At 34.8% G+C, this 17805-nt stretch overlaps 2 protein-coding genes across 3 annotated transcripts in view; both read left to right on the top strand.

Annotated features, from left to right (window-relative positions):
- Window positions 1-12460, top strand: part of CALM2 (calmodulin 2) — a 13725-nt gene extending 1265 nt beyond the window's left edge. The window contains exons 2-7 of one of the 2 annotated variants that reach the window (XM_011361318.2): window positions 3688-3788; window positions 4471-4501; window positions 10229-10372; window positions 10464-10570; window positions 10982-11117; window positions 11814-12460. In XM_011361318.2, coding sequence (XP_011359620.1) covers window positions 3765-3788; window positions 4471-4501; window positions 10229-10372; window positions 10464-10570; window positions 10982-11117; window positions 11814-11842 — 471 coding nt within the window. In that variant the 5' untranslated portion in view covers window positions 3688-3764 and the 3' untranslated portion in view covers window positions 11843-12460. The remainder of the gene's footprint in view (window positions 1-3687; window positions 3789-4470; window positions 4502-10228; window positions 10373-10463; window positions 10571-10981; window positions 11118-11813) is intronic. The other variant, XM_011361319.2, reaches the window with a different exon arrangement.
- A 151-nt stretch (window positions 12461-12611) lies between these two features.
- STPG4 (sperm-tail PG-rich repeat containing 4) overlaps window positions 12612-17805 on the top strand; it is a 40885-nt gene continuing 35691 nt past the window's right edge. Inside the window, exon 1 of the mRNA XM_011361320.2 lies at window positions 12612-16928. Within this exon, the coding sequence (XP_011359622.1) occupies window positions 16851-16928 (78 nt within the window). The 5' untranslated portion in view covers window positions 12612-16850. The remainder of the gene's footprint in view (window positions 16929-17805) is intronic.

Raw genomic sequence — 17805 nt, forward strand, 5'->3', positions numbered from 1 at the left:
TTGGAAATGATTCGTATTTCTTTGAGAAATTGTCAGGTCATTTTAACGTGCGGTTCAGTTCATTTGTACAATAATGGTTTTTAAGTATTACAGTGATAGCAGAGTATTGCGAGGCAGGGAAATTTAAAAAGCTGTTTCCTGTCACTTGAGACCGGAACTCCTGTAAAAATCTAATGAAGGCGGTAATTTACAATAGTTATTTTGTGGTTCCTTCTGCCAAGTGTTTACGCGATGGGTGTGTCCAGGAGGCAAGGTGACATCTTAAACAGGAGTTGGAAATCCTTGCCAACTGAAACCTCCAGTTTGTATGGGTGTGGGGAGAGGAGTTCACTTTGCTTAAAACTAGTGTTTAAGTTTGGTGCACTGGTTACATCTTGATATTTTAAATTATTTTTTTCTGAATTTGAATATGTTATTTGTATTTACCCTTTTAGATAAAATGGTGTACAATTATAGGCATGTAATCTCCATTCTAAATTGTAAGGAAATTTTTTAATGTTTTTAAATGAAGGGTAAGGTTTTTCTCCCCTGTCAGTCTGATAATTGAAACAAGAACTCGGATAGGTTTTCTTGGTGATGCCTGGGGTTTGTAGTTGTGCTTTCGTGGTTCTTTGCCGGTAATAAGCTTTTTTTGTAGTTACTGTTTGCATCATTGATGCTTTGGGATATTTCAGTTTTTTCGTTAAATTGACAGTTATTGTTCACTAATTTGAAAATTGTCCTGAGGTACTTCATATAAGACTTGGAGATCTTAAAGAAGAACTTTATCAAGTTAAAGAATAAAAAGTTTATATGGAAGTGGAATAAAATTATTCACATAGCTCTAGGGTTTACACGTAGTCAGTATATACTCATTGAAAGCGGGATCGCTTTAAGAAAACAAGACTGGGGTGACTTGATAAATAATAGAGGTGAGGAGGTAGAAAAATTTGTCACAAGAGTCTAACCATTCCATCAAACTGCAAGGAGATTTGTTTCTGTTAGACTGAGGAAATTCACAGAGGCTCTATTAAAATACGGAAAATTCTAGATTCAGCTAGAATGATCAAATTAGGCCTTCGGTAAGGTCCTAATTTTTTTAAAGTAATTTGTTCTAGTGGTTTCTTTTGGTCTAAGATGCTATTTGTAGTAAGTGCTGTTTTATCAGAATTAAAGTATCTTTTAACTCTACTGAAATAATTTACAGACTGCTTTTGATATAGGTAAAACAAATACCTTGATTTCTGAAATTGTAGAAAAATTTTACTTATGAAGCCTTGTATCTAAATGGCACTTGAAAGAATCAGTAATGAATGAAGGATAGAAGTTTGTGTTCGATTTTAAGCCTATACACAAGTGCTCATACATTTATTCAGATAGGGAATTTTGGATTATTTGTATACCACTTTTCACTAGCTTTGCTCTAAAAAATCCATTCCTACTTTTGAATGCCACTTAAGGAAATGTTAAATAGGTACATAAATACATTCAGTTCAGGTCACACATAGTCTAGATTAGTGTTTCTTAGTGTTTGCAAGTCACCTGTGGTTTTCCAAAATGCAGATTATAGTTCAGAAGGTCTAGGGAGGGACCTGAGAGTATACAATTGTTTGAAACCTTTCTCTGGCATGACAAGAACAGTAGGAAAAAATTATATCAATTGTTGTAGAAATAAAGAGAGTAAGGACTAGTCATCTCTCTAGTGAATTATTCTTCTCTTTACTGAGATAAACACACTTTAATGAGCTTGAGTTTTCCCAAAAGTATAATTCTTCTAGTTCTTCCAAGTATTAGAAAATGGCCCTCTCCATAGACAGAAATAAGAACCAAATTTATTTGATGTAGTTGGAAAAAGTTTACAAATTTGAGTGCTAGGGAGTCTTTTGTTCCTGATTTTAGTAGGCTTTAATCTGAATGTTGCTGGTAAAGTTTATTTTAAAACCTTCAACTCTAGATTAGTGGTAAATATAAAAAACTTAAAAATTTTTTGAAACATTCCAAGCAAAAATCATGGAACGCTTTTAGGCTGTGTGAGTAACTTAGTCTCGTGTTTGGTTTATTCCTTGAAGCTCATTTGTGATCTTTTCTGAAATTGCATTTGCCCGGATGTAGGGAGCTGGACAAAATGTTTTGGGGTCATTAAAATTTGACTTTCCAAGCAAAATTTAAAAGTTTTTGTTTTTCTTTTATAGCTAACATCCCTGTTTCTTTTTAAGGTCTTCTTAGCTTTAATATAAATGAGCTTTCCCAAAATCTTTTGCCCCACATTGCAAGAACAAACCCATTGTCTCTTTTTCTACACATAACCGTCAATCTAAAATTTGCTGCTCATGTGTACACACGTACTGCAGTGCCTTCTACACGTTTAGCTTAACGTTTTTAGTCCTATGATTTTTATCTTCCACCTCTGTCCCTGGGCCTCACCTTGTAGTTTCAGTTTGTGGAAATATATTTTCTCATCTTAAAGTTAAGGTGGAACATGGTAGGTTTCTTGTAAAGAAAGGGCTTGATAATGCCATGCATGTTTACCTTCTGTGTGGAAGTTGAACTAGCTAAATTGATATTTAACGTTGAAGGTTCTTTGGTTAGTTTATATAAATAAAATAATTATCACTGAACTGTTTGGGTGCCAGCCCTTTACATAGCTTCTCATTTACTCTGCACAATAACCTTGTAAGGTGGGTATTATTGTGTTACAGGTGAGGTTGACCGAGAGGTTGAGTAACATTGTCCAAGGTCACACAGTTATTAAGTGGTACAGCTGGGATACTAGCCTGGTGATGACTCAAAACACCATGCTTTTTCCTCTGCTGTGCCATGTTGCCCTTCCTTCAAAAATGATAGGAAGGCCTGCAAAATGGAATCAGACTAGGAGTAAATCCTCTAAAGCCTCTAACAAAGTAAACAGCAACTCAATGTGTTGACTGGGTTTGGAATCTTATTCCTAGGGAAAACTATGATTTTTATATCAAATACTTGTAATTATTTTATAATTTATGCATTTGGACTTAATTATTGGCTTTTTGATTTTGTTACCAGACCTTTAGCATTTTTTCCTTTTTAAATAGAAACGAGTTGAGTTTTTGAGGTCAAATCAAAATTGTTGAGCAGGGAAAGAAACTTCTGCTTTCTTGGTTTCTCAAATTTTCTCAGCGCTGTCCCCTAGAGAAAATGTTACGCTATTTACCTTAAAGTGTTATCCTTATTAAGGGTGTGTTCATCTAAAAAGAATGAAACCAGGCAGTGTTGCTTCTTTTCATGTCAAAAAAATTAATGGATTAATCATAGTATGTTTGACTTCATGTAGGTAGGAATATCAGATAGGCTGTTTCTTTGTTAGTGCCTCTCAGAACCATATTAGCAGTTGCTTCATGGGTATAAGCAGTGAAAAGTCCAGAGATAAAGGTCACATGAAGAACAAGGAGCCTTGATATTTTGCAGATTTTTTTTTTTTTTTATATATTATAGTGATCTGAATTTTAAACTTACAGGTATTGGATATGTCTCAACACCTAGTGTTTAATCCTGACCCTACTAGTTAACTAATTTTGTACTCCCATTCCCTGAAATTTAACTTGTGCCTCTTTCCCCATTGTAAGATAGGTGATGATAATACTATTTATTATAGGGTTACTGTGAAGACAAATAATAAAAACACATATAATGGATTTTAACAAATGCATGAACATATATATTTTTTTAAAAAAGGAAAAGCGAGTAACTTCTATGTGCTAAAGATATCACAAACCTCAGGCTCACTTTGAGATTTCAAGAGTCAAGAGAAAATGACTGGTTGGACTTATCATTTGGTAAATAATGTGGTTCAGATGTTCAGAATCCTGCATTCTCTGCAGTTGCCTTGCAGGAGGAGTAAAACCTGTAGCTTTCATGTTGCCCCAACCAGGACAGCTTGGATTTTAATCTTCTTAATAGATGAGAATTTTGCTTAGTAATTTTGGGGAGAGTTGGAAATTCACTTTCATGTCCAAATGATGTTTAATCGTTAATAGGGGCAATTTTGAGTTTGGTCCTTGGACACTATTTTTGGTTCAATGGAGATTTCTGGTAATTGTTTCTACCAGAGGAGTTGAGCTTAAGTTTAGGTATACTAACTTTGAAAAAGGAAACAATATTTCTATTGGATTCTACCCTTATTTTAGAACAATAACTCCAATGAAACTTTGTAATGTGCCAGATTTGCTTTTTTTCAATTTGTATAAAATTTAGACTTTAAAACATATTCTGAAATATTTTCTCAAACATATTCTGAAATATTTTCATATCTTAAACTTGGAGTAAAGACAGCTTAGCTTTGAAGATAAACCAAATGTGTGCATTTTCTACCCACCTGTGTGCTTGTCGCTAGTACTAAGGAATATTGAACTAAATGAAATTTGTTACATGCCAAACCTTTAGTTTTAAAACTTGTTTCTGTAACTGCTAGTCTGCATACTCTCAAGTTGCTTACTTATCTTTTTGATTTTTTTGTAGGCTGACCAACTGACTGAAGAGCAAATTGCAGGTGAGAAATACTTTACCTGATGGTACCCATTGGATTTTATAAATTGAACAGCCAATCTCAAAATAAGATAGCCATATGAAAGAATTGACTTTGATCTATGTAGTAGATAACAAGTGGGTGTAATGTAATATATAGTGATTGAACCTGCATTGGCAAGTGGGCAGGTTAACTTACCTGTGAAAGTTGTGTGGGGCTAACTGTAATTAAAGACATGTTTTTAGGCTATATGAATATACTTTGGAGCCTGGTGTTGGTCTTTGTTTTTGTTGAAGATTATCTTACACTAAAACATGAATTCCGGGCAGTTTTTGATATTGCAGCTCCAAATTGTCTCCACAAGAGAGCCAAACAGTAATTAAGTAATTTGAAATGTAGAATCAGAAAATGAACGTTGAATTTACCCCAATTTAAAGTTAGCTAGTATTTTAACCTTAGAATTGTATATATAGTCAGAGAATAACTCTTTCTCTAGTGAAAACTCCAGATCCAAAAGTTAGCATTCTGTTTTATAGATGTTGTAATTTTGTCTTACAAAGCAGTTTCAGCTATTGAGATAAGCATCTTAAATCTCTCCTTTGGTTTGCTATGGAAGTATGTGAAATTGTTACATAAAACCTAATGTCATGTTGTCTTTATGCCATACCATTAAACATTAGTACTTTGATTTTATTCTAATACCTTGAGATGGCTGGCTAACATCAAATGTTGTGGGAACTTAAAAAGTTTTTTTTTTAATGCAGTATTGAAATGTCTTTCAATCTCTATTCCTTTACTTTCAAAAGAGACTTTAGTTAACACAACCATCAAGCAGTTTTAACTGCTACAATTTCCCTGGTAGGCAAGGAGTTTGTTGAAGTACTCAGAAGCACTAAAGCATTTTTTTTAATGCTAGAGAAAACTGAGAAGCCCAGTTGGAACTCAAATCATATAGCCCATTTAAAGTAAGCCCCTTCCTACCCTCCATAAACACAAATTTAGAGGAGCAAGGAATCACTAGTCTTCTTGGATAGCACAAGTTATTTGATAGGACTGTATACAGTAGAAAGCTATTGCATTAAGGACCAAATTTAAGCAGGTTTTATTTTTACATATTGAATTTGACTTAAACTTGGATTTACTTTCTGAGGTTGGTAAATTGCATGTATTGAGTGTGTTAAAATAATCAAGAGTGTTAAGTACTCTTCTTAAATGTATTAATGAAATGTAAATATTTCGAAAGTTTTTTATATAATGCCTCCTTCAGGAATTGACTTTTGAACTATCTAGTATTTCCAGTCTTAAACTCCTAACGTTCTCTAATATATCTGGCCTTCCTCTCTGCCTTTCATTTCCCAGTAGTCCCAGTCAGGTAGTTGTGCCTACTATACACAACACAGAATGCTCACTGTAAGGTAGAAAATTGTATTACCCAAGGTGCTTGTCACAGAGTTGATGGCTCATTACTACCTACACACACACACAGTCTTTAGAAAAATAGTTTGTGTCTGAAATATAAGAGGATCAATTTTCAATAACTGATAACAGCATTTTTATAAAGAATAGTTGTAGTTCATTGTCTTTAAGATAAATTCTGTCATTTCATTTACTTTCATGATTCAGTTAAATTTCCAGTGGGAGTGGGAGGAAAATCTGTTGTAGATTCTCTTCCTTACCCTGTCTTTTCATAGACTTTTAAAGAGGTTCCTTGGACATCAGATTTTACTGAACCTTTCTTTAGGTTAGAGGAACCAAAGCTTTTATGCTACTAAAATAAAAACCCTGCGAGATCAGGGACTTTTTTGTTTCTTCTTATATTCCCAGTGCTTCCTTCGTAGTAAGGACTGACTAAACATTTCTTGAATGTTTACATTTCACTTTCAAAGAGGCGTGCAAGACAAAAACACTCCTTACTCTATCCTAAGAACTATTCTGCCTCCTCCCAAAGTCCTTCTAATTCTAAATTGAGTATGTTTCAGTGTCCACTTTTGATGTTAAAAAGTTAACAAGATTCATATATATGATGCAATGTTGAATATACTAAGGTACTTTTTAAGCTAGTTTTATCTTTATATGATGATCATTACAGATTTGTATAGAAATTCTACAACAGCAAATAACTTGGTCTAGAAAAAAGCATACTTGTTGGTTAGGTGAAGTTACTGGAATTGTTTACATTACCTGGTCTTGAACAATCCAGAACTGTCTCATGTAACATCGCTAACAAGTTAATTCTATTTGACTCTGCCATGATGTTAGTAGTAATAGTTTGACATTTAGAGAACCAATAGAAACAACATACAAGAATTTTCAGTTTTTTTAGATATATAAAAGCTGATAAATTCTGTTTGATTTTTCTTTTGTAGTAATTGTTTTCATAACCTATTTTAATAAAATTGTAAATGTATGTAATAATTAGAAGAGGATCCTGGGGTTGCTAATGAACAAATAAAACTTGAGTAATAGTGTGATTTTCCTGAAAGTTTTAACGTAAGGCATAACTAGAATGGATTTTATAAAGTCCTAACAATTACGTTGAAGTTAGTGGTTCTGTGATATTCAAGACCTGTTTTTACCTTATTGCATATTTAGGTTTGACTCTTGGGTTTATATTTCAAGTCATTCCTGGGAATTTCTGTTTAGAATGATATGCTTCTATCCATGAAGATTATACTAGTTCTTAAATCCAAGTGGTGAGCTGTAAAGGCAGGTGAATTTAAATTGTACTTAAGAGTTTATTCTTATTTCAAGGAATTTTGACAGGTATTTTTGTCTCTTTAGTGTAAAAAACAGAAATTCAAAATAAATCTTGACCTTTAAATATTTTCAGTTTTCTTTTTTATGTCCATAAGGTAAATTGTAGTTATAGATGTAGTTTATTTTCTGCTTTTCACTTATTCCAGCAAACATTTTAAGTGTTTAAGTAGACTTTAAAACGTATTGAAACTTAGAACACACACATGTAAATTAATACCATGCATCTTCCAGAATTTGGCTTTAAGTTAAAGCACATAGTAAAAATGATTAGCTAGTTACACTGGGAATTTTGTACATATGATAGTGTTAAATGATGTCTGTTGCTAAGTTTTACAGCAGGGAATGTAATGTAAACAAATACAAGTCTCTAAGTACTTTAATTTTCTTGTAGCTTAAGTTATTAGGTCAGAGATGCTATGTGTTCAAATCTTAATGGTTCATATATTTCTAAACATTTCTACATCCTGTGGGAGGTAAATAAAAACAAACCCTAAGATAATGTCTTCATCAAATTCTTATATTTGTGGGATTTATTGATCTATTTTTGTCATTGGGTTGATCTAGGTTAGTACTGTATACTGTTGGTGATTTTTCATATAATCAGTGAGTAAATTTGGTATTAAGCTTCTGGTATCAGGTTAGTTCTTGTGAAAACAAGAAATATTTAAGTAGAATGGAACTGTGTTACCACTGAATGCAGCAAACTACAACTAGTCAGTGATATCTAATCTACAGCTAAGTAATTCAAAGATTTTAAGTAGAAGAAAGTGACATTAGTGATCCAAAAAGGTAAATAGGACCCAAGTTGTTGTGGATAATTTTACATAAAGAACTCAGGAGGCTATTGTAGTTGTCCAGGCAGAAGGTGATGGGGCCATGAACCAAATTGTTGGTTGTAGTGATAAAAAAAAAAAATAATCAGGCAGTATTTAAATAGCAGAGTTGAACAGGACTTGACAGATTTCAGGGGGAAGAGTTTAAATGGCTTTTGCTTGTGTTCCTAGGGTAGCCAGGGGAGTAAGTATAGAATTCATTTTCATAAGTCTTGCTTGAGGTCATCCAGGGGAGATGTCCTGTAGGAAGTCAGAAAGAAAGGTATTATTTATTATTGAGAGATGAGTATACTAAAGTAGTGAAATCTTCATTATAAATGGACATAGATGAAGTGGCTGAGGAGAGGAGAAAGTTGGTCACATCTACTTGTAAGAGACAAGTAGAAGAGCCTTTAGCATCATAAGGTAGGACATCTATTAAAGTAACTGCTGTGGAAGCCAAGGGAATGAGTGTTTTTTAGTGTAGTTTGTGGCTACTGCAGGAAAATGAGATCATTTTTTTCTTAACATTAAGTACGTACTTGCCAGACATGGCTGTAAGTGCTTTACACATAGTGGTTAAATTCTTTAAATTAGGAAGTCAGTACCTTTAGCCCCATTTAACAAAAATGAGGAAGCTGAGGCAGAAAAAAGGGTTTAGTAACTTAATTTGCCCAAAGTTACATTACTAGTAAGTGACAGAGCTGGGATTTTTAACCCAGACAGTTGAGTTCCAAAGTGATTTTAGTTTCTATGTGGTATGGTCTCACATAACTGAAACATACTTGCTGGATTGGGCACCTAGATCATTACTGGTGAACGTGGTGATTTTAGCTGGTGCGTTGGAGCTGGAAGCAGTTTTAATAGTGGATTGTTAAGTGGAAATGGGTTGTGGTGCCTTCCAGAACTTTGGAAGAGATAAAGACCGGCACTTAAAAGAAAATATAATGAAAGTTTAAATTTAGTTTTAGGCTAAGAGACATGAAGATAATTAAATTTTAATGGAATAGTCAGTAGAAGAGTGGTTAAGTCCAGAGAAAAGATGATGATGAAATGAAACTGGGAGAGGTATATCAATTGGAATGGGGGATAAACAGGCAGGGAATAAATAGACTTGGCCTGTAAGATGAGGCACACCGTTTCTTAAACATGTGTCAGGTATATATTTTCAAATGTTTTAGATACGTTAAGGGAGCTTATAGCTCCATGGACTTTGGAACTGGTTTTATATTTGCTAGCTGATTGGGTCTAACATAGAAAGTATCTTACTCAGAAAGTACTAGGTTTGTTAGTAGCTCATTCGTATGATCTTGAGCTGCCAAATTTAATCTCTGCTTTTTTCTCTTGTCTGTAAAATAAAACGGCAAAGCCCAGGTATTGTGGACTGTTGCTCCAACAGCTTTCCATATAATCTAGTGAAATAAAAGCAACTTAATTTCATAAGATTTTAAAGATCTTAGGCAACATTACATTTTACTCTCAAGTTTGGGATTTTCTTATCTAAAGAAAGGTCTAAATTATCTTTGATCTCAATAATACAGCTAAAACTGGCCATTCATATCTAGATCATTTCATTAACATTATAGATTATTTTGTGATAGTCTCCTGTCTTCCAGAAAAGGAAACCAACCTATTGCATATTGTTCTGAAGTTTAAAGTTTTTTATTTTTAATTTAGGAGATGATGAAATAGACTTAATTTTAATTTTCAAGGAGAACTCTAAACATGATGCAAATAAGTATGGTAGTTCTATAGAAATATGTATTTGGAACTAATGGTCTTATTTTTCTATTCCAAGTAGGTTAGATCTATAATTTTGAATTGTGTTCCACGTAACAGCTTTAATAGAAGATGAGAAGCCAAGTCTTTTGGGGCTTCGATTCTTTGCTTCTTGAAATCTAGAATAATTTGACTTTTATCTGGTCTAGACATTGGAGTTCCCTGTAAGATTTTCGATGAAAAAACTCCCTAGTATATCAGTATAATCGTTATGCTGTATGATGATTAGCTTGAAGATATTTGAAATACCGCAAGGCTTTCTCACCTAATCTTTTTAGGAATCAAAATCCCATTTCAGGTGCTGTCTTCATATATATCTTTAAAAGTTGATTAATATGGTTCATTTTGGATGTTAACAATTTTATTGTTAATCTGTACATTTGGATTCTGGTCTTTTAAACAGAATTCAAAGAAGCTTTTTCACTATTTGACAAGGATGGTGATGGAACTATAACAACAAAGGAATTGGGAACTGTAATGAGATCTCTTGGGCAGAATCCCACAGAAGCAGAGTTACAGGACATGATTAATGAAGTGGATGCTGATGGTAAGTCTTTTTAATTTTGGGGTTTGAGGAGGGGGAAGTTGAAGAAGTGGCATTTAAATTCTGTTGTAATGTTTCAATTAAACCATTTCAGGAAACGGCACAATTGACTTCCCAGAATTTCTGACAATGATGGCAAGAAAAATGAAAGACACAGACAGTGAAGAAGAAATTAGAGAAGCATTCCGTGTGTTTGACAAGGTAGGTTTTCAAGGACTGAATTTGTTAAATTTTAATTTGAAGATGAAATAAAAATATCAGAACCTCTTATTCTTTGCAGACTTGTTTTTCTAATGATTTATCAACATATTTCAATATCAAGCAAAAAATTTTAATTCAGTATAAGCTCAGATTTTCTAGTAACATGTATTGCATTAATCTCATGGCAAAAGAGGTATCACTTGACTTCAGAACTAAGAAATAATGATTTCAATATAGGATATACTGCTCGACTCAGTGATGTTTAATTTATAGGTTAATTTTTTGTATATTCTCTTTAGTTTGTATGGATTTCTAAAGTATACTTTTCTAATGTGAAATTTAGGAAACTTATTAAACTTCCATTTCGACTCTTTGATTTTCACTTACACGTTTTACTGACTTTTTTTCTAGGATGGCAATGGATATATTAGTGCAGCAGAGCTTCGCCATGTGATGACAAACCTTGGAGAGAAGTTAACAGATGAAGAGGTTGATGAGATGATCAGGGAAGCAGATATTGATGGTGATGGTCAAGTAAACTATGAAGGTAAGCCTTTCATCACCTCATTCTGTGCTGTGACGAGGTACTTGTTAGGTATCTGATAGGTCAAAATTAGTTTTAAATAAAACTCACGAAGATGCTAATAAAACAATTATTTATATTTACTAACCTTTTCTTATTCAGAATATTGTGTACAAACTAGGCAACATCGTTGTCACTTGAGAACTTTTTATCAGGTTCTACCCTTATACCCAAGATCTGCATTTTAACAGGATTCCTGGTGGGTGATTTCATAAGCACATTAAAGTTTGAGAAGAAACACTGTATTCAACTATGAGGAAACAATTTTTATATAACGTTTGTGGAACAATTTAAAAAGCTTCAAATTTTTATTTCAAGATCCTCAAAATAAAATTAATTTAAGAAAATTCATTTTCTTTATTGGATTCTCTTCTATCAGTTTTAGTCTGAAACTATATATGCTTCAAGTTCAAGTGTCATTTGTAAAACAAAACTCAGCAAGAGTGCTTTTTATGATAGCTACTTAAAGCATTAATTGGGTTTATTTGTTAATTTTGGTTTATGAAGTTCCAGCTTTGGCAGTAAATTAGAATTTTCCTCTGCACTTTATGAAAATTTTGAGAAAAAAAGGGGAATAGAGATTGCTCAGTGAGTAAATGTGATTGGTTTTGTCAGTCCTTTGCCGTTGACTCAACATTTTGTGTACTTCTTCTTTTTCAGAGTTTGTACAAATGATGACAGCAAAGTGAAGACATTGTACAGAATGTGTTAAATTTCTTGTACAAAATTGTTTATTTGCCTTTTGTTTGTAACTTATCTGTAAAAGGTTTCCCCCTACTGTCAAAAAAAATATGCATGTATAGTAATTAGGACTTCATTCCTCCATGTTTTCTTCCCTTAATTGTCATTGTCCTGAAACCTTATTTTAGAAAATTGATCAAGTAACATGTTGCATGTGGCTTACTCTGGATATATCTAAGCCCTTCTGCACATCTAAACTTAGAAGGAGTTGGTCAAATGAGGGAACATCATCTGGGTTATGCCTTTTTTTTAAGTAGTTTTCTTTAGGAACTGTCAGCATGTTGTTGTGAAGTGTGGAGTTGTAACTCTGCGTGGACTATGGACAGTCGACAATATGTACTTAAAAGTTGCACTATTGCAAAACGGGTGTATTATCCAGGTACTCGTACACTATTTTTTTGTACTACTGGTCCTGTACCAGAAACATTTTCTTTTATTGTTACTTGCTTTTTAAACTTTGTTTAGCCACTTAAAGAAAATCTGCTTATGGCACAATTTGCCTCAAATCCATTCCAAGTTGTATATTTGTTTTCCAATAAAAAAAAATTTTACCCAATTTTACCCAACTGTTGCTCTGAATCTGAGTCATTTAATTAACTTGAGGTCAAATAATTTTGAGAATCAGATGTGGAGGTGGTTTCTACTTGGTATAATTTAGATAAGTCTTTTTTTGACTCGTCAAGATTTTGTTTAGTTTTTAAATTATACTTTCTTCAGAAGGTTTAAGTGAAAGATAAAAACCTTTTGTTAAGTTGTACCTAGAATAGACTGGCACACGGTAGGTGTTTTAGTGCTTCGTACCTTTTAAATATCTTTTTCAGCTATGGCATCTGTTTGTCAGTATTGACTTCAGCCATGCAATTATTTTTCTAAATGTTTGTATTGAGAAAACAACAATCTAAATCTAGGGAGGGAAGCTTATTTTGTTTTTACCTCTATTAATGTTTTTACTCATAGTGCTTTTTAATTCTACCACAAGGCAGAGAATTTTCAGTTGTGCTTGCTTGTCTGCAATACATTTTACCAAAAAAAGTATCTTTAGGAGTGGAATAGCACTAAAACTTTTAGTTTTTGCTTGCTTCTAAACCAGTGCTTTTTCTATTATTTAAAACACTCAAAAGGTGGTTGTCAGAGTTTCTGTTGTTGTTTTTTTAAATAATGAGAAATTTCATAGCAAACTATAGCCAAGATTAAAACATTAAGTATAATTGTTACCTGATTATTATAGCCACAAGGTTTTAATTTTCAGAGAGTAATTTGGCAGGTTATTGCCTGTTTTTGACTAATTTTATACCACTGTTAGTCTACTAGAAAATAGAAAACCTGGATGGTTAGTAAAGGAAGAGTGATAAGTATGTTTTAGATAGGATAAGGGAAGTTAGAGGCATTGAAAATCTAACAATATTTTACACAGGCAAATCAATTAAATGGACCTTCATTAGATGTAAGAGTTTAGTCAAAAGGAGGCCAAATGAGGTATTTGGTGGAAGATTCATGTGTCTGGCTGAGGCACATAGCCTTTGGCATTTTATTGCGGTATTTTAGATTATTGGTGTGAATAAGCTTGAAGAGCTCATCCAAGCCTGTTATACCTGTAAAATTGGGTAGAATTTACCCAACTGGTTTCTAACTTGGCTTTACAATAATAAAAGGTAAAGCACTTAGCGTAGTCCTTGGTATTTGCAATAAGTGTTCGATTGATGTTACCCTGTTAAACCAGTATGAGCTTGTAAAATGGGATTGAGCAAAGTTAATCTTGGTGTTTTCCCAGTTTGAAGTTTGTTATGGTGGAAGGAGAAACACGTTTTGGGGATACTCTTCGTGTGTCATATTAATGGGTGATTTTCTTATAATTTTACAAAAGAGACAGTAAGCAAGCATTATGTTTTTATAGGAAATTGAAGTATAAACAGTTTTTTTTTGGTAACTGAGCACATACTGAGCTAGGTTCAAATCTCAGTTCTACTGCTTATGCAACATAATCTTCAAACCCAGGACTAAATTTTAAAACCTTATCTTCAAATTTTAACCATGTTACTTTTTTTATATTAGGATTGTGGTTATTGATAATTCTTTTATCAATACTATATGTTTGCTCTCAAATAATTGTAACAAAAACTGAATTCAGTTAATGATTCTAGGATGTAATTTTTATTAAAGAGCCGATGCATAGCATAGGCACTGTTGAGCTCTACTTAGTGTATTCTTAAATTCTTAGTATTCTTAAAGAGAGATGCCTTCCCCACCTTTTAAACTGCTATTAATGATAACCTGAAAAAATTTTAACTTTTCTCAGTACTACTGTTTAAGACAGTGTTTTCTTAGGAGGACATTTTGTTTATCCTACATGCTTATTCTGTTTTATTGGTAAAGTCCTTGAAATCATTGACCCATGCTGTTTCTATTTTTGAGATACTCAATCTATTTTCTCATCTAGATGTTCCCTTCCCTTCTGTTTCACACCTTGTATGGGTTTCTGGACTTCTCTGTACCTTTCATCACACTCTTTTAGTCTCTTGGGTACCAGTCCCTAGTCTGCTGAGCCAGTTCACAGGCTCAGCCAAAATAAGAAAATGAAATGAGGTACAGTGCCTCTTGGCCTTATAATTTCAGTTCTTGATTCAAACCTGGTGCTTATTTTTTTTTTTTAAGGCAGTGTTAAACGAATTTAGAATAATCCCAGTATTTTGAGAAATTAAATGGAATCCTCTAGTCTCTTGCTCAAAAAGTTGCCCACAGAATCATCCGAGAGCTTGTTGGAAATGCAAAATCTTAGGCCCTGCCCAGAATCTGAATCAGAATCCGTATTTTAACAAAATCTCCAGATGTTTTCTATGCACATTTAATTTTTGAGAGGCACTGCTGTAGTAGCCCATCCTCTGATTTTATTTATAGAGAGGAAAACTGGTCATTCATTTATTCAACAAATATTTTAATTGTGTTTAAAAGGCTCAGAATTAAGACAAATACTTGTTCTGGATATGTTTAAAATTAGGAATGATTTATCAAAATGAGTTCTCCAACAGATAGGCACAGGGTCCTCTGGGCTATGAGGGATTATGCCTAGGAGGATTTCTTGGAGTTGACCCTTTAGGTTTACCAGGCTGTCAAAGGCTAGTGTATGGGGAGACCTTGGAAGTGTGTAGATGGCATGTTTCGAGTTTGCAAGTACAATTGACCCTTGAAAAATGGGTTTGAACTGCATGGGTCTACTTACCTATATTTTTTAAAAAATAAATATAGTTGGCTTTCCATATTCCTGGGTTTCTCACCCACAGAGGGCCGATTATATGCATTCGTCTAAGCTATTTTATATAAGACTTAAGCACTTGAGGATCTTGGTATTTGTGTGAGGTCCTAGAACCAGGATCTCATGGATACCTAGGGACTATTTAAGGTTTTGGGGAGTCAAAAGTTACGAATTTTCGACAGCTTGGGTGTTGGCACCCCTAACCTTGCCATAATTCAAAGGTCAATTCCGATACATCGGAGCATGAGGGAAAGGAGAGTGGGTTGGATTGTGAATTTTGCTTTCGTCCTAAAGGCAGTGATAGTCCATGTATACTGAATGTATTGTGCCAGACATAGTTCCAAACATTTCACTCTAGTTAATCTCAAAAATTGCCACCTGTGGGTAAGTACCAATTTATGGTCACCTTTTAGACAAAGCAGCACAATAAATCATACCAAACAGCCAAAGTTCAAATCTTGGTAGTCAAGGAAGGCAAGAGATTCAAGAATAAAGGAGTGATCAATGCCACATTGACAAATGAAGGTCATTTGTTAAGAACTGATAAATCCCCACTGTATTTGGCAATTGGATCACTGGCTAATAGCAAGTGCAATGTTAGTGGAAAGGTGTGTGTACATGTCAAGATGGTTCTACGAAAAAATGGGAGGCCAGGGAAGGACTGAGTCCACGCTACCTTTTTTTTTTTCTTTTTTTTAATTCATATAAACCCGGTCATTTCTATTTATTTTTTTAATACCTACAGGGCCTGGTATTCCAAGGCCATCTCCCATCCTAGTACTAACCAGGCCCAACCCTGCTTAAGCTTCCGAGATTAGGTCGGGTGCATTCAAGGCACACTACTCTTGAAAGTTAGTGAAAGCAGAAACTTCATGGTGGTTGGGACATTGGAGTGCTGGAGTCAGACCTGGATTTGAACTCTACCTCTGCCACTGCTGTATGATACTGTCAACGGCTAAAGTGTCCAAGGAAGCCTCTTCATCCACAAAATGGGATTAAACCTACTTCACAGGGTTGGGAAGGATAAATTAATGCATGTAAAATATCTGGAACAGCAAGTACTCTATAAAATGGAATTAAGGTTTAGAAGAGGGTTCGTTTTTAATGATGAGAATTTTAATAGGTTGAGATGCTACAGCCATGAGAGGTTGAATGGTGAAAAGGTCTATACAGATAGGAAAGAGTGGTCTGGTTTCACAGTGAAGCCTGTTGATTTAGTGCTCACCCCACTTCTCAAATCAGTCAAGAGAAGTGACACCTATAGAATTTCCATCTGGAGGAGCTCAGAAACAATCTTAGAAAGTGGGGCCTAAGGCTGATTTTTACTAAAAACAATGTGCCTACCAAGCATACTGTCCCCCTTCCTTGGGGGTGTGGGATTGGTGGTGATTTAGGAAGGGCTGATGAAGATTATGGTTCTGTCAAGACCTTACAAACTGCTTTTAAAAGCCTCCCTTGGTGCGGGTACTTACCTGAGGACTTTCTGGTGACTCCACACGTGTGCCTGACCTGCGTGACCATCTGAACGAATTTCTCTGCGCGAGGGTAAACGCGAGGCTTCAAAGTGTGCGCCCGCTTCCCTTCCCCCACCACCGGAGACACTGGGCGGGTCCCCGGCACACGCTCAGGAGCCGCTGAGCCGGCGGGCCGAGGCACCTCCTGGTGACCAGGACACCAGCCTCGGCCTAGGGAGCGAGGTTGCCGCCATGGACCAGTCCGTAATCTCCATCACCACCACAGTAAGGGAAGATGTGGGGCATGGTGGTTCAGTGGTCATGGCCTCGGTACCACCGTCCTCCCCCGGAGCCCTTAACTACCGTTCCCCTCGCCAGGCTCCTCCGCCAAAAATTCCACCTTTTTCTAATCCCGAGCCCTTTTGCCCCTCCGGCTCTCTCTTTCTACCTTTCTCTCTCTGCCCTCACCACCTGTAGTCCTTTCTTCTGATCTTTATTCGAGCTCTACTTCATTTATTTTCTCTTCCCTTGCTACTACTACTCGCTTGTTCTTCCTGTTCCCCTTTCCTACTACTAATTGTTCTGGACAACTGTTTTAATAGGGTGATTAGTTTCCTTTCATTTTCCCGCCTGTCGAGATAATGGGTTTTTCCTTCATTAGTGATCAGGCATGGGTTTTTTTTGTTTTTGTTTTTTGGTTTTTGGCCTGCTTCTTAGTTTAGAATTTATAAAATATTTTAAACTATCTTTGTTTACTTTTTAAATTTAGCCTACCTTTTGTAAAGTGATTCACCCCCGAAGTGAATTTGAAGTGGTAGAGGGGTGGAGTTTAGATCACCTGCCTTGGGCAAAACAAAACAGCAGCTGCCTATTAACCTTCTTTTAGATGTATCATGTTTACTCCTCCCTTCTCCTTCCCACCACATTTTCCTGGCCCAGGTAGAGGTGGGAGACCTGTCCTGACCTGCCTGAGAAAGTTAGATTTCTGTGACTATGAATGTGCCACTGAGAATATTCAATATAAATCTAATAAAGGGAATGTACAGGAAGAAATTCAAACAATATATATGAAAAAAATGTTTTTTTAGAGAAATGAACATATTTCATGTAAAACTAAAGCCAGAGGTACTCGTAAGTAGAGTGGATGTAAATTGCTAGACCATAATAATGAATTATATCAGTTTGCTGATTAGATTATTATTTTTTA

This window comes from Pteropus vampyrus, unplaced genomic scaffold (assembly GCF_000151845.1).
Source record: "Pteropus vampyrus isolate Shadow unplaced genomic scaffold, Pvam_2.0 Scaffold66, whole genome shotgun sequence".
NCBI classification, from domain to species: Eukaryota; Metazoa; Chordata; class Mammalia; order Chiroptera; family Pteropodidae; genus Pteropus; species Pteropus vampyrus.